The sequence below is a fragment of the Dama dama genome, chromosome 27, assembly GCF_033118175.1.
Source record: "Dama dama isolate Ldn47 chromosome 27, ASM3311817v1, whole genome shotgun sequence".
In the NCBI taxonomy this organism is placed as follows: domain Eukaryota; kingdom Metazoa; phylum Chordata; class Mammalia; order Artiodactyla; family Cervidae; genus Dama; species Dama dama.
Genome location: NC_083707.1, coordinates 37,748,734 through 37,770,486, shown reverse-complemented (window position 1 = coordinate 37,770,486; position 21,753 = coordinate 37,748,734). Strand labels below are relative to the sequence as shown.

Genomic DNA, 21,753 nt, shown 5'->3' with positions numbered 1-21,753 from the left:
AGGGATTCTCAAGTCTTCTCCAGCACCATAGTTCAAAAGCATCAATTCTTCAGTGCTCAGCCTTCTTTATGGTCCAACTCTTAACATCCGTACGTGAGTACTGGAAAGACCATAGCTTTGACTAGACAGACCTTTGTCGGCAAAGTGATGCCTTTGCTTTTTAACAAACTGTCTAGGTTTGTCAGGCCTTCCAAGCAGCACACTTCTTTTAATTTCATGGCTGCAGTCACCATCTGCAGTGATTTGGAGCCCAAGAAGAGAAAATCTGTCACTGCTTCCATTTTTTACCTTTCTATTTGTCATGAAGTGATGAGACTGGGTGCCATGATCTTAAGTTTTTGAATGTTGAGTTTTAAGCCAGATTTTTCTATCTCATTTTAAAGATGAGAAAACCTGATATAGACAGGTTAAATAATTTGTCCTAGTCTTGAAGCTGGTGAGTTTTAAAGCCTAGATTAGCATAGGCAGAGTTTATACAGTTTCTTTAGCTTGGGGATCAAACATGTATGAAATTACATGTAAATGTTTTACTCAGCATGTGGTAGCTATTATCTTCTTCCATAGGTTGGACACACTGGTTTGCATATAGCAGATATATGTATTTGCTAAATTAATGCATTTATGAATGTTCTGGTAAAAACCATTCTGTATTTCAAACTAAGGCCAAGTACTTTTTAATTTTACACTTTGAAACAGCCCAATAATCCTATTTATAAATGTCTTATGAAATTGCTATTTCATTCTAACCAATTGTTCCTGTGCAATTAAGTCATGTCCGATTCTTTGTGACTCCATGGATTGTAGCATGCCAGGCTCCCCTGTCCTTCACATCTATATTCTACTATGAAAACACCAATCAACACATGAACATTTAACACAAATGTAGCCAGAGCTCAATATATTATTATTAAGCACATTGAAAAAAATGATTCTTTTGACTTTTCATTAATATTTGATCCAAGGACCATAGTTGAACTGTCAGCAGTTATTCCTTTTTTTCTTGGCTACACTGTGCAGCTTGCAGAATCTCGGTTCCCAACCATGGATCGACTCCAGTGAAAGCCCGGAATCCTAACTACTAGGCCATAAGGGAACGCCCAGCAATTCTTCATCGACGAAATTCACTCTGCAAAAACTATTGAAGAGAAATGTGCAATATGATTAACAAATCAAGGCATATTTCTAGTTTACGAAAACATGGAAGTGTATTTTTTCACTAAATTTGGCATTCACTTATATCGCAGAACTAGTGAAATCATAAGAAATGCAAAATATAAGATTCCTCTTTTAAGTATTATCCTGTCATTTCAAGCCCAACATAAAGAAATGGCCTTGTATAGTATAAAAGTGAGCTCCTATTGTTTAATTATCCCTAATAAGAAAATTCAAATATTCATCAGTGGATATCAAATAAATAGGTCAAGTGACATAATTCTTTATTCCCACTAAGAGGAAATAAGACAAATAAGACATTATGTTCCATTTCAACTAAGAATTTTAAAAGTTAAGAATAAGTGATGAGAGACAAGTGAAAAAGATATAAACAAATTCTACTAGTAAGATTTAAATATGGTACTATACAAAGATTTAAATATTTTCTACCTCATGCTATTTGTTACTGGAGAGTAAAGAATCAGAACACTAGGAATTTATATTATCAGACATTATTTTACTTTGAAATTAGGCCTCCTAATATAAAACAATATAACTAATGTCTCTCTATTGCTTGTCCCTTGGAATAGTGATTCTTTAACACGAATTTGATTTCTCTCTAAAAGGGAATTAATTCTAACTAGTATTTTCAGATACTCAAATTATTGATGAATTCATAGGTGAAATAACTGCCTGCACGGGTCAGATGTGGAGAAACTTCACCTTATATTTAAGATAATTACTTTTTAGGCCAAGAGTCCTCCCACAAATTTTAATGCTGCTACTTATCTCTAAATCTAAACATATGCCTGCTAAAATGTAGCAATCTCTTTTTGAAGTGTTCAAAAGACATGCAAAATAATATTATCTTAAATTAACATCTATAAAAGTAAATTTATAAATATAATTACATAACTATGAAATGATTCCATGAAAATGTTTAGCAGACATTAGATGTACAAAAATGATACAAATTAAAACTTTTTTACTAATAGTATCTGAAAGTTACAGACTAAAAATATTAATAATAACTGTAAGTAACCAAGTCATAACCTCAAAAAGTTAAGAATACTTAGAAGATGAAACTTATCTTTTTGATACTAATATTTAATAACTAATAAGTAGTTAGTTTTACTTAAAAGGAATCTACTCTTTCTTTTAACTAATTCTTAACACTGCCATTTTGCTTCTTTCTTTAACAAAACAGTTAAATGCCTTCCAATTATAAAGCGAGGTTAAACATCATAATAATTTACACTAAGGTAATTTTCATGGAACTTTAAATTTTGAAAAAGGAAAACACACCTATTCAACAGGAAGACACAATCTTCTTTATTAACCTCACTGTATATTCAGAAAGGATTAAAAAACACACACATTTGCTGGGCCACAAAACTGTACCAAAAGTATTTCCTTACAAAATAACTTCACAAACCAATAGTCCTGGACTGACACAAAGACATATATCGACATACATTAGCATGAATTAGTACACAATTCCAAATGTTTTTGCAGCAAATTTCTAGCAGACCTTTATTCCCTTAATGAGGGAGTGTACAACTTCTTTAACTCTTTAAAAATAGTAATAAAAAATTACAAAATAACATAAATGTAGAATTAAGGCTGAGACTATATAATCTAGTATTAATAAAGTCAAACAATGTTTATAAAACTGATGCTGCTGCATATTTTATATATATATATACATATATACACAAGATCAATCTTTAGAAATTTAAAATGCTACCGTCTGTTAAAAGTTAACCCACCAATTTAATATTTTTCCATGTATCTTAAGATGTGAATTCCAAGATACCTGTGCTTTTCTATTTTTATTCTGAATTACAAGTTTCCTCTCATATTTACAATTAAATACCTAACCTCTAGAACTTTCCTTAGACACAACAATTACAGTTGTTAAATAAGTTCACACAAAAGTAATAAAAAGGTCTGCTCTCAAGAAATAGTTCTAGCATATTCGTGATAAACATACTGAAAAACAGTACATACACTTGTCTTCAGGATTAATAAATGCTATGTGCCAGCGGTGCAGTCACTGCTGTAAATGCATATTTTCCTCTGACACATTTGCAAGATAATAACAACCAAAGGGCCCGACAACTGGAATAATTCCAGTAAGCCCACACTGTCCAGTGAGATTGACAAAACTGAATGGTTGCTTCCAGCCCTGTTTGGCTAAACATGGAAATACAAGCCTAGATTCTTGTATCACCCCCAGAAATATGCAACACCCTCTTGGTCTTCTGAAACAGAGCTGCAGAAGGCAGGGCATTCTTAGGGAGACTAATGGCCTCCTCTTCTGTCATCTCTCACACATCAGTTTTGGTTATAATCCTGATTAAAGTGGAAAAAAACACAGTTAAATTCTATATACCAAAGTTCTCCTCTCCTGTAACTCCCTCATCAGACCTCCCTGTAACTCCCTCATCAGACCTGGGTGGTTAAATACGCAGTGGAACTGTGTTCTAGTAATTATAGTAATTCTTGGTATAAACAGACTTAATTAAATCCTTGTATGTAAGCATTTCTTTCACATGTATGCAACAAATAAAAGCTTGACAGAAAAGCAGAAGTTAACATATACAGAGGAAGAGATAAATTCTGTGTAGCATAGTTCTTTGGAGTGGTATATCCTACATCCAAATTTTGCAGATAATTGGTTATTTTCCCCTTTCCTAAAATGAAATTACCATTTAAAAATTTTAACAAAAATTATAATGCTTATTAGAGAAAGGTCACAAAGATAAAGCAAAAACATTCAAAAATACCCATAACTCTATTTACATACAGAGGATGAACATCTTAGTATATATTTATGTAGGTATTTTCTTACTCAGATATATTTTCTTTTTCTTTTTTGGGTCGGGGGAGCTGTGCTGGGGTCTTCGTTGCTTTGAGTAGCTTTTTCTCTAGTTGTGGCAATCAGGGGCTATGTTCTACTTGTGGTACAAGGGCTTCTCATTGAAGTGGCTTCTCTCGCTGCTGAGCACAGATTCTAAGGCGCACAGGCTTCAGTAGTTGTGGCACATGGGCTCAGTAGTTGGGCTCATGGGCTCAGTTGGGGCACAGGCTCAATAATTGTGGCACACAGCCTTAGTGGGATCTTTCCAGACTGGGGATTGAACCTGTGTCTGCTGCACTGGGCAGCCAGATTCATTACCACTGAACCACCAAGGAAGCCCTATACTTTCTTTTTAAACAATAGTTCCCCGAACTGCCATCTCCAAATAAAAGACATGCAGTTTTGGTAAAGAGCTAATCTGTAATTTTTATGAGCAGAAAATCGATTAGAAAACAGAAGTCTCGGGGACTTCCCTGGTGGTTCAGTGGCTAAGACTCTCTGCTTCCAATGCAGGGGGCCCGGGTTCAAACCCTGGTCAGGGAACAAGATCCCATGTGCTATAACTAAGACCTCATGCAGTCAAATAAATAAATAAATATATATTTAAAAAAAAGAAAAGAAAACCGAAGTCTCCACTGAAGAAAATGAGTCTACTGCATAATATATACTGCTAGGTATATTCTGTTGATTCTAAAATCCACATTTTCCCACATGTAACATCTCTGAAATCTACCTTATAATGTCATGAGTTAATATGCAGTGTTATCTTTCAGGGCCTCATGGAATAATGATGCTTCTAGTAATTACTGACATCTTACAGTTGATGAAATATGGTATATAATCCCTATAAAAGCCAACAATATATAAATACATAATACACAAACACTAATAATAACATATTAACACATACATTATGCTGCTATTTCCTACTGCTGAATTTGTTTTCCATTGTATGGATGAAATCACTATTTCAATATTAAAGATACTTTCCATTCAAATGCAGTAACATTTTTGATATAGTGTGATTTACAGAGAACAGGTAGAGACCTGGGATGAGAAAATTACTAATTAAATTTTAATTAAATTTTAAATCAGAATTTAAAGTGATATTAGATTTCCCAAAGATAAGCAGGATATAAACAGGAAGCCACAGGCTAGAATACAGCAAATTTGCAACCTACATCTTCTCATCTGCCACCACAAGGCTTGATGACAACAGCTTTTTTATGTTTGTTTTTTGTGTATGCAAAAAGCTGTACTGACAATATGGATCTCTCTCTGAAAACATTTACACTCTTCCCCCTTTTCTTGTTATTCCACCAATTTGTTATGAATTTTCTTGGTGTTATCTTTTGTCAGTCATTGTACTGGGCCTTCAACAGGCCCTTTCATCCCTGGAAATTCTCTTCCACATGCTGTTTCTTCTTCATTTTCTTCTTTCAAGGATTCCTGATAGTCTGAATTGGTTCTCTACATCTCCCCCTTTCTCTTCACATATTTTTTCCCCCTCCTTGTCTGGCTTCTGCTGCTGTCCTCTGAAACGTTTTAATTTCAGCAATGGGATCTGTAATCCTGTTCTGGCTATATTTTTCTCCTAATAGCCTCTTGGTTTCACGAATGTAACTCCTTCCACAATCTAATCACAAACTACACAGTTTTTAAAAGAGTTCAGCTGAATCATCTTCCAGGGTTGGTTTTGTTATTTATCTTGTATTTCCCCTCACATGTTGTTGACTCCCCCTCATATGCATGATGACTCTCAGCTGTACAATTACATTTAAGAAAAAGGACTGTGCTGCTGGTCTGGATTTAGTCTACTGTTAATAAAAATAGAACTGTTTTCCCATTAAGGCTGCTCTCTGAGTAGGAATTTTAAGGGATGAGGGAGCAGGGGAGTGGGCAAGAAGGCTTTAAGGGTGTGGCTGGAAAGCCAACTAGCAGGTTGCTAGTTTGTAGATGCTGGCAACAGACAAGCCTCTAGGGTGCCACCAAACTACATCAGAAGCTATGATACCAACTTTTAATTAACTAATTTACATTGTTATCTAACTTCCTGGTGAGAGTGTTAATACCGAGAAACAGGAGAACAGAGCTCTCAAAGCCTGGGGCTGAAAACCTGGCATGGTCTAGACTCTGTTTTCTCTCCTTTTCCATTTTGCTCCCTCCTGTTTTAGGCTGGACTTCTCTGGCTGAGTCCAAGGTTCCACCAGGCAGACTGTGTCCCACTGTCTCTTGATTATTCCCAGAACCTCCTCCTTGATATTCCAGCCTTGTTTCTATTCTGCAATCCCCAGAAAACCTCAATCAAATGTGAAGGCAGAGGAAGACAGATTCAGACATTCAGTGTCTATCTATACAGTTTTCCTAAGAAGTTATAAGAGAATGACAAGGAAGCCAAGAAACAAGGGATTCAACCCAAGAGAGCAGCCAAGGAGGACCCAGAAGACCTACAGGGTTACTAGTAACAGTTACTAAAGCAGGTGGAAGAATACATGATCAAGTTATACAGTGAAAGAAAAAAGAAAGAATATTAGAAACTCCAGAGACATTAACAACATTCAGGAAACAGTCTAAATAAGTACTGGATTAAAATTCAACATGATTTTAAGAACTGATGGTTTAGATTTACTTGACTCTGATGTTCGGAACACTGGTGGCCTAAGTAGGGTCATGACATTAGAATTTTACAGAGGGAAATGTAATCCTAGCACACAATTCTGCCTATATCATCATCAGAGCCATAATAATATATGTTGCTTATCACTCAATAACTTTGAAAAAAGCATAGAGGTCTTCATTGATGGTTGCAGGAGAGAATGTAACCAAATAACCACAAGAAAGGGAAATTTCTAAAATAATTCAGAACAATTTAGCCCAAAAGTCATGAGATGGGCAATGCAAGACAGACCTCCACACCAAGGTGCTGGGTGGGCTGCACTGTCTGAAAACTGAAAAAACAAGACTGACATACGTAAATGTGTACCAAACAGGGAGGCAACAACAGAATAACTAAAGCAGTTAAAACCAAGGCTGCCTATGGGAACCAGGATGGTAAGGGTACAGAGGAACAAGATCTCATCACCAGGAGCTCTTTCGATAGCTGTGCTGTCCAGTCTGGTAGCCACGAGCCACGTGTGGCTCCAGAGCACTTGCAATGTGGCTAGTCCTAACAGATTTGCTGTCCTCTGAATTTTGAAGACTTTGTATGAAAGAGAATTTTAAATTTCTCATTAATAATTTCTATACTACTGGCAGTATATTGCAATGACAATACTTTGTATACTGCGTTCAATAAAATATACTATTAAAATTTAATCTCGCTGTTTCTTTTAAAATGGTGCCTAGAAAATGTTAAATTATATGTGTAGTTCACGTTATACAGTATACTAAATACATACATCATTTGATTTATATACATGCATTACTTTAATGAAAATACCATTACTATTACTAAATACCATTACTAACAAACTAAAAAAAGAAACTTTAGCCCATACCACCTCTGAATTGCTACAAAATCTTAATTAACAAGTTCCAGATCAATGGCATCGGTTGTGGTTCTGCGGTGACTCTAAGTCTTAACTGTAGTAAGTCCATGCAAGAGAGCCTATAACATGGACTTTAGTCTAGAACTGCTTGGCAGGAACTTCCTCACTTGGTCTCTTAAAAAACTGGAAAAATGTTCCCCGCCTACCATAAAATACTTCTTTACCATTTATGGCAAGCCTACAGAAAAGCAGAAGAAATAATAAACTTTTGCCCTTTCTTGTTTTGATTTGCTGTCACTTTTTTGTCTTCTAGTGTTTAAGAATATATCCCAGACATCATATTATTTGTTAAATACCTCTGTACATACTTCTAACTGTATATTTATTTTACTGTAAACTCTATGATGCTGCTATACACAAAAATCACAATTCCTCAAATTATCTAATATCCAGGTGATTGAAAATTTACCCAAATTTTTTCAAAATTATCATCTTGAAGATTCAAATCCAGGTCCAAAGAAGCTGTACAATATGCACTTGACGGTTACACCTTTCAGTTACTTTTATTCTATAACCAATGGTTCATCCTTCTCCCTAGGTATCTTTGTTACAGCATGGGTGCTTCTCATCACAGTGGCTTCTGTTCTGGAGCAAGGGTTCTAGGACACACGGGCTTCAGTAGTTGTGCCGCATGGGCTTACCTGCTCTGTGGCACGTACAATCATCCTGGACCAGGGATCGAACCCATGTCCCCTGCACTGGCAGGCCGATTCTTACCCACTGTGCCACCAGGGAAGTCCCTCCCTACATTTCTTTTAATGTCACTGATTTATTAACAAAATCATTTACAGTGTCCCATTCTTGACATTCTAGATTTGGCTAATTGCTGCCTGGTGGCATCATTTAACTTGTTCCTAAATTTCCCTTCTTTTCTGTATATTTTTGCAGTTAAATTGAGGGCCCTTCTCCAATTCATGAGAGATTTACGCTCTAACACCTTAAGGTATCTGTTCCATGCAATGAATTAACCTCTTTTTATTCATCGAGAATGCCAGCTCTGTGAACTGTCCCAGGAGTGTCACGGTTTTCTGCAGTGCTCAATTCCTGCACAGAACTCCAGCTGAGAAAGACTGAGTGGAAGCTTCACTAGATTCAGGTTATTTCTTACTGAATCACATAATAGCGAATATCCTGCTTTTTAATCAATGGGTTCAGGAGTGTCAATCTGATCTTTCCATTAAGTTCCCCCCCTCAATTTTTTATCTAATCATTTGTGTATCCATAGATTATTACTGCCTAAAACCTATTATTTTATTAGGAATGGCAAAAAAGTGATGTCTTCATTTTATAAGACTTCTTATATACTTTATTCTCATATAAAGAACTTTATAAAGAATAACTTCTATAAAGAACTTTCTCCAGTTATTTGGTTACCCAGAATGTTCATGTAAGGAAAGAATGAACATGTCTTTTCTATATGAATATTATCAATGTTCACCGTAAGGACCTGGTATCATTTTTTCAAGATACTGTTTCGGGAAGAGGCATACTATGGCTTCCGTCTAGCTCGCCAACCACATCTTAGGGGATCCTCCCTCTTACCCACTATCCTTTAGGCTCACAAGCATCTTTACAGTTCCTCAGACATGCCAGGCGTGTTTTCTCAGAGCTTTCACACCTCTTCTTCCTCTGACTATAAGCCATCCCTACAGAGCTGGATTCCCATCCTTCAGTTCTCTGCTAAAATGCATCTTCCTTGACAGCCAATCATGTTCTCCTATTGTTCTGTATCACTTCATCCTCTGTTCTTCTGTAAAAACTTAACATCATTCTGTACTTTTACATACAGAAAAAGGTTTACTTTTTTGAACTGTCCCTCTTCTGTACAAGATTACAGACCTCCTATGAGGGCAAGAACCATGTCACGTTTATTTACCCAGAACACAGAGCACAAAATAATCAAACAGTTACAATAAATACAGAATACATAGATGGATAGGGCATGGAATTATACCAATTCTAAATATCATGGTCTCAGTGGAACTCGTCAAAGGTCAGTAGCAGAAATTTACGCAGGTAGAGTCTGAATGAACATTCGTGATAATGTACAAGAAACCCCAGTACTATGGGCCTTTCTGTGGGATGGCCTTACTAGTATCTAATCTGAAATGGACAATTTTCTTCATTTAGTTAGGCTGCAGATGGCTCTGCTGGCTTCTTGGTGAGCTGTGCAAATGGTATGTGATTTTCTAAACCATAAACTATAAGCAACTTTTAAATGAGCAATGTACGAGTGGTTCTGCATAGTCCATACTTGTCAAGTTGCTGAGCCTATAAAGTAGAATGCAATGTGTTTGAAAGTTTTCAAATAATCTGCAAAAAATCATTTTAGAAAATGATTTTTTAGAATATCCTAGGAAGAAATATAAAATAATTCCATCTTATTTTCATTAGCCATCACGCAATTCGGTTAAAATGAAAACAAAATTAATTCTGGTTCAAGGCAGGCAAGTAAACACCCTCATGCTATTTTTGAAGTATGATGAGCCACGAGCTTTGAGGGCACAGTAGCCTCACCTGTTTTGTCTTGCAGCCTCTCTTCTTATTCTTTTGGGAGGAACTGGACAGTCTGTCATTGGATGAGGCAGTGAATCATTACATTTACGTGTGGGAGTCATTCCTGCAAAGACAGAAAGAAAACAGAGAAAATTAACTTTTAAAAGACCAGAATTATTATAAGCAATGAAAGCAAATACCTCTTAATTTATAGAAGAAGAATTAATAAATAATACTGGGAATGCTTCTTATTACGCCTGCTGAGAGAATAGCTTACAAACATTTGTCAGTTCACCCAGAGGTCGAGAGTGTCTATGATTTAAGTTCTGGGTCATTTACGCTCTTTCTTTGTGGAGCTCAGTTCTCTCTAATCACGCACACTATCTTCATGCAGAGAAAGATCTCACAGAAAGTACAGTACCTAGTTTTTGCTCTATCAGTTTGAGATTCTTTTCGTGTTCATCAAGTTCTTGTTTTTTCCTCTTCATGTCAGGAGTGTGAAGGTACTTCAGCTGCCCGTTAAGGTCCTCGTTCACGCTGCCCAACCTGCACAGAGCAGCGCGGTACTGCTGAAGAAGATCTACAAAGAAACCAGACATTCGATTAAAACTACTATCATATCAAAGCACTATGTTAGGAAAGAAGAGCCAGCAACACTGGGGTGTTGTGTTACGGTAACACATGGAACTACTTCTAACGTTCACAGTAAACAAATGAAAGAAAAAATCACAGTTTAGACCCTGGCACAAGACTGGTGCTTATTAAATCTTAATTTTCTTCAGCTGCTTGACTTTAATACATTTATTGTACATATATTAACCTTAAAATACATTTCAATATACATTAGGTGCAGACAACTACTGTTTGACTCCACTTATATGAGGTAACTAGAACGGTCAAATTCAGTCAGAAAGTACACTGAGTAGATGCCAAGGGCTAGTGGATGGAAGAGAGGTTTGGAGGGGATGGGGCTTAGTGTTCAATGGGGACAGAGTTCCAGCTTAGGAAAGTGAAAAACTCAGGACATGGGTGATGGGGAGAGTTGCACAACATGAATGTACTCAGTGCCACTGAGCTTTATAGCTTAAATATGGCTGAAATAGGATATTTTATGTGACAGAGGATAAGATGGTTTGACGGCATCATCAGCTTGATAGACAAGAGGCTGATCAAGCTCTGGAAGTTGGTGATACACAGGGAAGCCTGGCGTGCTGCAGTTCATGGGGCTGCAAAGAGTCAGACATGACTGAGCCACTGGACTCTAATGTGACTTTTACCACAATTTAAAAAAAAAATCACTCTCTCCATCAGTGTTTACATCCTGTTTGATATTCAGTATTCAATCTAATTCCACAAAAATTTGGGGTGGGGGGAAGAATGCATTAAACATGGCATTATTAGAAAATTATTGCTTCCAATAGACATGGCCATTTCCTTAAACACAGCTTTCAAACACTCTTGACACTTAGCTTTCAAAAAACTTAACTTTCTTTACTTTGTTTAAAAATACATTGGTCAAGTTTGAGACTATTTATTGCCTGTTTGTATGAATTACTAGACACTATAGGTTAAATACACTGCCTATACTTTAGTCCACGGGCCAAGAATGGTTTATACAGTTTTAAATTATTCCATTCTAAACGGTTATATAAATATGTTCATAACACCCTCAATTTTGTCTCCTGGCTTACAGGCCTAAAATGTTTACTATTTGACCCTTCGAGACTCTAGTCACACAAAAATGTTCAGTATTCATGGGAACGGGCATACAAACACCCATATGTTTAATAAATATATACAGTGGGTTTAGATATGAACCTGTGGAAGAAATCAATTTAGTCAAGAGTACATGATATATGAGATTTTCTATACTTTAAGGGTCAATAACAGTATTTAAAACAACTATCCAGCTTTCTGGGAATGAGTAAGCACACACACACCCCCATGAAAACTTATGAGCATATTCATATATATTTAAATATGAATTCCATATGTGTAATTCAGTAATGACAAAGTCCTTATGTGTCTTAATTCCTTATGACTTATTGGGAACTCAAAGGTAGCCACTAAAAAAAGAGTCTGGTTTTCTGGTTTGATAGTACTTCTAATTTCATTTTTCTATATGCATAAAATAGTACTTATTTTCTATGTGAATGAGGTACAAAATGATGTCCAGACCCATATGTCAGGGATGCTGCCTAATTCAGAAGATAATATACAAAAATTTTAAGTCATTAAGGGTTGAATCCTACTTAACTTAGTAAGTCATGAGGTTCTTTTACCTTTTAAATACTCAAGAAACAGTATATTCAAAAGCTTTAAATCAACTTGTTATTTATAAAACTGAAAGATGGAGTATTAAATACTTTCTATTAAATGGAACACTAACAGCAAATATTTTATGCCTAAGATGGACAGAAGCAACTTAACTCAATATGCTTTTGCTGTTTTTGTTCAGTTGCTCAGTTGTGTCTGACTCTTTGCAACCCATGAACTGCAGCACATCAGGCTTCCCTGTCCCTTACCATCTCCCGGAGCTTGCTCAAACTCATGTCCATTGAGTAGGTGATGCCATCCAACCATCTCATCCTCTGTCGTCCCCTTCTCCTCCTCCCCTCCAATCTTTCCCAGCGTCAGGGTCTTTCCCATCAGTCAGCTCTTCACATGAGATGGCCAAAGTACTGGAGCTTCAGCTTCAGCATCAGTCCTTCCAATTAACATTCAGGACTGATTTCCTTTAGGATGGACTGGTTGGATCTCCTTGCAGTCCAAGAGACTCTCAAGAGTCTTCTCCAACACCACATTTCAAAAACATCAGTTCTTCAGCACCCTGCCTTCTTTATGGCCCAATTCTCACATCCATACATGACCACTGGAAAAACCATAGCTTTGACTAGATGGACCTTTGTTGGCAAAGTGATGAGTCTGCTTTTTAATATGCTGCCTAGGTTTTTCATAGCTTTTCTTCCAAGGAGCAAGCATCTTTTAATTTCATGGCTGCAGTCACCATCTGCCGGGATTTTGGAGCCCCAAAAAATAAAGTCTGTCACTGTTTCCATTGTTTCCCCATCTATTTGCCATGAAATGATGGGACTGGATGCCATGATCTTCGTTTTTTGAAATGTTGAGTTACTAACCCAGCTTTTTCAATCTCCTCTTTCACTTTCTTCAAGAGGTTCTTCAGTTCCTCTTCACTTTCTGCCATTAGGGTGGTGTCATCTGCGTATCTGAGGTTACTGATATTTCTCCCGGGAATCTTGATTCCAGCTTGTGCTTCATCCAGCCTGGCATTTTGCATGATGTACTCTGCATATAGGTTAAATAAGCAGGGTGACAATACATAGCCTTGATGTACTTCTTTCCCAATTTTAAACAGTCTGTTGTTGCATGTCCGGCTCTAAGTGCTGCTTCTTGACCTGCATACAGGTTTCGCAGGAGGCAGGTAAGGTGGTCTGGTATTCTTATCTCTTTAAGATTTTTCCACTGTTTATTATGATCCACACAGACAAAGGCTTTAGAGGAGTCAATGAAAGAGATGTTTTTCTGGAATTCCCTTGCTTTTTCTATGATCTAGCAGATGTTGGCAATTTGATCTCTGGTTCCTCTGCCTTTTCTAAATCCAGCTTGTACATTTGGAAGTTCTTGGTTCAGGTACTATTGAAGCTCAGCTGGGAGCATTTTGAGCTAATATGCCTTAGCAATTCCCAACTTTTTGCTATGAAATGGAATTCCTAGTTACCATGGTGTTTATAAAAAAGTCTTTTTTAATTCATTTAATAAAATTTCACCAAAGAGAATAACCAAAAATTCATATTTAATTCTGTTTATAAATGATTTTAGAGCTCATACATTATATGTTGTTTGAAAATTTTAATTATATAGGAAAAAACTAATGATGCTTTACTATGAAAATAGTGAAAAAATACTTTAAAATATAAAATTAGTTTATATGAAAGGAAAAAAAGCTCAAATTACAATGTGTTCATTTCTATATGCTATTTATTAACAAAGATATATAGATTATTTCAATGTATCCAGGGAAAAAAACAACACTACGAAAAATAATGCAAAATAGTTGAAAATACCTATATCTGAAGAGCTGTTACTAGACAAGTATTTGGGGTTGCTAAGAAAGCAGATTCAGAAAACTAAGATCATGGCATCCAGTCCCATCACTTCATGGCAAATAGAGGGGGAAACAGTGGACACAGTGGCTGACTTTATTTTTCTGGGTTCCAAAATCACTGCAGATGGTGATTGCAGCCATGAAATTAAGACACTTACTCCTTGGAAGGAAAGTTATGACCAATTTAGACAACATATTAAAAAGCAGAGACATTACTTTGTCAACAAAGGTCCGTTTAGTCAAGGCTATGGTTTTTCCAGTGGTCATGTATGGATGTGAGAGTTGGACTATAAAGAAAGCTGACTGCCAAAGAATTGATGTTCTTGTACTGTGGTGTTGGAGAAGACTCTTGAGAGTCCCTTGGACTGCAAGGAAATCCAATCAGTCCATCCTAAAGGAGATCAGTCCTGGGTGTTCACTGGTAGGACTGATTTTGAAGCTGAAGCTCCAATACTTTGGCCACCTGATGTGAAGAGCTGACTCATTTGAAAAGACCCTGATGCTGGGAAAGATTGAGGGCAGGAGGAGAAGGGGATGATAGAGGATGAGATGGCTGGATGGCATCACCAACTCAATGGACATGGGTTTGGGGGGACTCCAGGAGTTGGTGATGGACAGGGAGGCCTGGCGTGCTGCGGTTCAGGGGTCGCAAAGAGTCGGACATGACTGAGTGACTGAACTGAAGAAGGCAGAAGCAATCTTCTCACCACTGGAGGATGCAAGCAGTGAGACAGGTAAGTAGATTTTATTCAGTAGCATTTAGTTCTCTTCAAACTTTCTGTTCTGCATCGGCAAAAAAATGATAAATACTTGTAAACTGGGTAAAAAAAATTGGTAAAAAAATTTACTAGAACTTCTGCTCTGATCTGTTCCAAAAGCATTCAGCAGGGGCGAACAGGAAGGAGGCAAGTTGACAGAGGGGTGGGTGTAGATGAAACAGGAGCGGCTAGTAGACAGGTCCACAGGCATTCAATCTGCTCAATTTCCGGTTAAGTATAAAACAAAACAGAACAAAATATCTTTGTCCTGAAAACCACAAACCTTCAATAATCTTGGTTGCTACCTCTTAAAAATATTAAGAATATAAAAAAATTAAGAATAGTTTTACTTAAAACAACAAAAAACCCAATAAATGGATGGAGAAGTTAAATATTAGAATTAACAAATTAAGCATGACATAATAAAGCATAAATAATGTCTAGGCTGGCCAGGTGCATATTATGTATTTGGAGTATATGAAAGTGTTAATGAGACTGATGATGTCACAATTATAAACTACACATTGATTACTTATTGGAAATTTTAAAATGCTTTTTCTTAAATCTTCAGTTGCTACTAACAACTCTCCTTTCTTACTTATATCCTGGCTTCTACAATGTTTAGAGTTATTTTGTTTTAATATTTTAAAAAAGTTATTTCTACTTATATGATCTCTACAGAAAACTCGGGCTAATACAGAAAAGAGAGAGATTGGGAAAAAACTGATAGGTCTACCACCTCACTTTTTTGTTTTCATCCCACATGCCTGCAGGTTTGATTTTTAACATGTGTGATTTTTGTAATTATATTTTCTATGTACTTTCCAAATGAAATTTTAATAGACATCTCTCATAAATTCAATTAAAGCATTTAACATTTCTTATGTTTTCCTTGAAAAACAAGGCTATACTATCTATCTGAGAAAGGAAAAAAAAGTCCTGTTTTTATTTAGAACTGTTTACTCAGGCTTCTTTCTTATAAGATCAATTATTGGTTCAAAGAAAATGAGTATTAAAAACAATTAGTTAAAAAAAAAAAAACCAACACCTATTGGTAACATTTTGTGATTATAAAAGTGACACACACTGAGGCAGATTTGGAAATATACAGAAATGGGTAATGGAGAAGTAAATTATCTCAATTATACAGGAAAAAATTATAGGAAAAAAATGTTTTCTTTCTACTCTCTTGTGTCACTGGACAAATGAATGCATACACTATCCTGAACTTGGGAAAGTTTTCTCACCTTTTAAAGACTCAAATTCCTCATTTGTAAAATGAGGAGAACAGTAGTAAATGAAATTCAAGTGATAAGCTTACTAACGTTATGTGGGACATAATAAGCCCTTCAAAAGTAACTATTATTATTCCCTTGAAAATTGCTTATTCATGTTATCCATTTTTCTGTTAGTCTTTGTCCTTTCTCTTGCTTTTTAAAGGCTGCTTTTAATAAGACTTCCTACAACACCTTTGTCTACCATATATGCAATTTCCCCCTAGTTTGTCATTTGCCCTTCTATTTTCTTCAAGGAGCTTTAAAATCATGTAAACTTAAAAAAAAAAAACTATAAAATGTTTTCTTTTCTCACATCTGCCAGTACTTGTATGTCAAGAAGCCCATTTCTCCAAGGTAGGTGCTTCCATTTTAGATCGGCTGGTCAGAGAAGTCCGTGAAGGTGTGACATTACACAACAGGAAAGAAAAGAAGCAAGCCATGCACATGTCTGGGACAGAACCACTGTAGATAAAGGGAACAATAAAGTGTTCCTTTCAAGATTAAGCTTTCTATTTCCTCCCTACTGTGCTAAGAACTTCCTGAATACAGCTGAAGAGTGGTCACAGAAGTTTTCTTTGCCTGTGCCATTTTTGGAAACACTTTTGCTATCAGTTTCATAATATAGCCTGAGTGATCTCCATATTTATCTATATTCTGAAACAAATTATATTTGAAATTCACTCATGAAAAACCTACAGGATGGAGTTAGCTTTCTGAATACATCCTCAGGCAATGGCCTATATAAGTTTTCTGCCTTATTTAAATCAATTCTGTTCATTTGATTTGCAATTTTCCGGCATGTAGTCCATTTTATTTGGACATACTAAATTTATTTATAATATTATAGAAAACTAAGAAATTTCTGTCTGAATGTATTCTTGGAGCCATTACTTTTTGTATTTATTTTGCCCAAAGACCACCTTCAGGAATTATATATTATTCAATAGAAAGGTTTTCTTTTTTCCCCAATTCATTTGGCTGTACTTGTTTCTTGAGATGTATTTTTTTCCTCCTCTCATTTGAGTTGAATCCTTAAACTTGTTTTTCTCATTTAATAATAAAAGCATTAAACCTGTGGATTTACGTTTGATCTTGGTTTTCATGCCTCCTACATATAATGTGTAATATTGTTCTCTTTAATAGTTAAAACTTTTTTGACAAAATAGTTGTTTCTAAATATCTACTATTTGAGCTTACTTTGGGAGGAAAGGAATAAGTTATTTTTAGTTCTGTTACATTATATTAAAAATAAATCATTAAGTAAATTTTGCTTTTTATAATTTGTAGTCTCACTGTAGCTGAGTAGCAATTTGATCAACTGAATTTATGACCATTTTTTGTGATGTATTCTATAAATACCTAAGGTACTGATATTACAACTTATTAGGTAGAAAATGTTTTTTTTTTTTTTTTGACTAAGGACCTGTCATGGATTAATGGTTTCTCATAATAAGGTTTATCTTTGTACAATCAGCAGTTTTAAGAATTTTGATTTTATAATTTACTGCATCAAGTTCGTTAACTTTTGGGCCTCTAGTATCAAATATATCTGATATAAAAATGAATTCATCTTTGTGCTTTTAGTGCCATTGCCTTGACACTAATACTGCTACTTGCGATTTCCTCTAGTCAAGTTTTACATTACATCTTTGTAAATCCCCTATAAAGACTGTGACAGATGCATTCTCCGAGCGCCTGTCTTCTGCGTCCTGACCACCCCAGTGTCTTCCACGTGGCCCTGAGTGGCAGGTGGCGCCTCCTGTCCTAGGACCTGTGACTACACTGACTTTGTCTGTCTGAGCCTCTCCCATGTTTCCTCTTGCAACTGCACCTCTCTCATGAAGAATACAAAACAGCCTTCTTCCTAGCATCTTTCTCAGTTACTATCCTAAATACAGTTGGGGGTTGAAGTAATAACCCCAAGCAAGATACTACCCAAATTCCTCAGCAGTATAACAATAAAGAAATAAACTGTGGTGTATTTACACAATGGGATACTATCCTGCAATTAAAATGAACTACAACTACACACACACACAACACAGGGCTGAACAAAGCCAGATACACAAAAATCCATCACTTGTATAATTCCATGTAGATATAAGTACGAAAATGGGAAAAACTAATTAAGCTCTTTTAAGTCAAAAAAATTGTTATCCTTTTGAGAGGGATGGGGCTATGATTGGAAGAGGCCTGGAGGCCTTCTGTGGGGCTGATAACGTTCTGTTTCTTAATACAGAAGCAATGTTCATTTTGTGAAAAACGTGTATGCTTTGAAATGTGCACTTTTCTCTATGTATACTATACTTAAAAAACCCACAAAATGTGTATATTCATACCACAGAATATTATTCAGTCTTAAAAAGAAATTCTGACACACACCGTGACACACACAGTTAATTACAACACTGACGTGCCTGGAGGACGTGACGCTGAGTGACGTCAGCCAGTCGCAAAGGGACACTCTGATCCGACACACACAGAGGTGCCTGGAGGAGTCAAATTCACAGAGACAGAAACCTGTGTGGCGGGCAGGTGATGAGAGGGGAGGCAGGGAGTTGCTGCTTAATGGGTATGGAGCTTCAGTTTTATAAAATGAAAAGGTTTCTGAAGACTGGTTGCACAAGAGTGTGAATGCATTTACCACTAGTGAGCTACCCATTTAAAAATAATTAAGATGATAAACTTTGTTACAGTTTAACTACAATTTACTATCTTAAGTTAGCAACAAACTACTTTTTGCTGGGAAAGTAGATATCCAAGCATATCAGAACTATATAAAGTTAAGAGCAAACAGCTCTTAGGTGATGGCCCATTTGGGACCCTCCTGTAAAGTAAAAGCACTTCAGAACAGACATACAGACAATTGTATCAGCTGACTAGAAACAAGGAGACACAGCCTGCAGAAGGGAGGTCGCATGTCACGTACACCAGAAAGATGAATCTAGATAGTTAACAACTTTGATATAAAATGAAGTATTATGGTTTGATGAGATACTAGTTTATTCAACAAGGAAATCTTTCCTTTATTTCCAGATAAGAATGAGAACAGGAGGGAAAACCTACTTCCTATATATGTATTTCAAAACTATTTGCTGTTAGAAAGCTAGAAGTACTGGATAAAAACATCTTATTTGTATGTGTTACTGGTTAAGTTTCAATGTCAGAGTCTCAATAAATAAGGTCCAAATAAAGGGTTAAAATCAAATGAGAAATTATTAAGTACTTAATTTAACCTACCTATTTGCTCCCCTATGATCAGGCACTGTTTTGGTACTGGAGCTCCAAACACCATTCCCCGGAGTTTATCCATTGGAGGAGCTTTATTCTGAAGGCCCCCAAACTTCCCATTACTTCGAATGCGATCTCCATCTCTGGTCAGCAGTGTAGGACAGTGTGTAATTTTAACAACCTATTGTAAGTAAATGGATATAATTAGTGAGTCTATAAAACTTAACTCAACTGCTCTAAGAAAGGATAAATCATTTAAGGGTCTGAGATAAGAAATGACAATGATCATGGTACTATTTTTGCAAAATTAATTAGCTAGTGATGTGTAAGATGACTGCGGGGGAAAACGAGAGGCAGAGAGATGAATTAGACTACCTCACAAGTGTTACCTAAACTAGAACAGAGAAAACACAAACAGAAAAAGTGAAATTGAGACTGATGGCTTGATTAATAAGAGGAAGGAAGAGAGGCGGATAAGCCAGAGACTTGTGTGTGTCTAGAAACCCAAAGCAGTATCTGGGCTGTATTACTTAGTTTAGATTCCTTCTGTTAGACATAAGTTTTCCAGATGACCAAAGGGTAGCAAAAAGAATATTGTATTAGACTGAAGAAAATACAAACTGAAGAGCAAAGGGATGAATCTTCAGAGGATGTCAGCTGTAGGAAGAAAAAGAGCCAGTGATCTGAGAGCTGGGGTAACTAGAATTATGTAGTAAAACCTAAGACATGGAAAGGGAAGTAAAAAGTGTTAGTCGAGAATTAAATTTTTCAGAGAAGCTAGGGAATAAAAGAGAAACACTAGATTTAGTATTTCATGATCTTCAGGAATATGCTTTCAAAAAAAAAGTCTAGGAGATATATACAAAAAATGTTCAAATTCACTGGTAACCCTGGAAGTGAAACTGAAATAACTTGGAGCTCAAATGAGAATTTTCACTACTTAATATGTTAAAAATATACACACAAAACACACACCCAGACAGAATGTTGGAGAAAGGGTCTTCTTGTATTAATATTAACCTGCTTTGGGAGAGCCCTTCTCAGAGGAAACATAACAAGTGCTAAAAAGATGAACAATCTGCATGACCCAAAAATTCCACTTCTAAGAATATGCCAGAAAAAATAATCACAGATGTGAACAATGTACACTGAAAAATCCTTTTAATGATGAAAAGTATGAAACTTGCACATTCAATAAGTTACATAAAGTAACATCCACACAATGAAACAGGATGCATACATCAAAAAATGACTGAAAAGAAGACAATTTAGCAACATGTAGAAACACCTAATTCAATCTAACACAGTAGATCAAGCAGTTTCTGAATTATAAAAGATTAAATACAATTCAATTTTCAAAATGAAAAGCAAGCTGTGGTACATATACACCATGGAATATTACTCAGCCATTAAAAAGAATTCATTTGAACCAGTCCTAATGAGATGGATGAAGCTGGAGCCCCTTATACAGAGTGAAGTAAGCCAGAAAGATAAAGAACATTACAGCATACTAACACATATATATGGAATTTAGAAAGATGGTAACGATAACCCTATATGCAAAACAGAAAAAGAGACACAGAAATACAGAACAGACTTTTGAACTCTGTGGGAGAATGTGAGGGTGGGATATTTCAAAAGAACAGCATGTATACTATCTATGGTGAAACAGATCACCAGCCCAGGTGGGATGCATGAGACAAGTGCTCCGGCCTGGTGCACTGGGAGGACCCGGGGGAATCGTGTGGAGAGGGAGGTGGGAGTGGGGATCGGGATGGGGAATACGTGTAAATCCATGGCTGATTCATATCAATGTATGACAAAACCCACTGAAATGTTGTGAAGTGATTGGCCTCCAACTAATAAAAAAAAATATATATATATATAAAAAAAAAAAAGAAAAGCAATAGGACATGTAATAGAAAATTACGACTAATATTTATTCTTTTAACATAATTCCAAGGTAACTGACAGATGCTTTCCCAAATTAGATTTTCTTATAAAATTTAAATAAAATGGAATGTCCACTTGAAGAAAATCTGTGGTGAATTTTTTGGTGAAGTGAATCTTTTAGTAAAATAAAGTATCACATCTTACTTTCTTAGTTTTGGTTTGGATTCGTATGCTTTCTAAAAGTGAACATCAAAAATACAGACTAAAAAAAATACAGACTGAATTCACATACTATTACCATATTATTATTATCCAATAATCATATATATAGTAAATCAAATAACTGTGATATTAAATCAGATTCAGGCAATGATTTTACAGATTTAGTACCATCTTAAATAATAAACAC

General features: G+C 36.0%; 1 protein-coding gene across 2 annotated transcripts in view; it reads right to left on the bottom strand.

The window, feature by feature from the left end:
• Positions 1-925: 925 nt before the first annotated feature.
• Positions 926-21,753, bottom strand: part of SMCHD1 (structural maintenance of chromosomes flexible hinge domain containing 1) — a 122,877-nt gene continuing 102,049 nt past the window's right edge. The window contains exons 45-48 of one of the 2 annotated variants that reach the window (XM_061131061.1): positions 19,461-19,632; positions 10,481-10,639; positions 10,081-10,183; positions 926-1,135 (exon numbers count right to left, since the gene is read on the bottom strand). In XM_061131061.1, the coding sequence (XP_060987044.1) occupies positions 1,072-1,135; positions 10,081-10,183; positions 10,481-10,639; positions 19,461-19,632 (498 nt within the window). In that variant the 3' untranslated portion in view covers positions 926-1,071. Of the gene's footprint in view, positions 1,136-2,460; positions 3,508-10,080; positions 10,184-10,480; positions 10,640-19,460; positions 19,633-21,753 lie in introns of those variants that run through there. The other variant, XM_061131062.1, reaches the window with a different exon arrangement.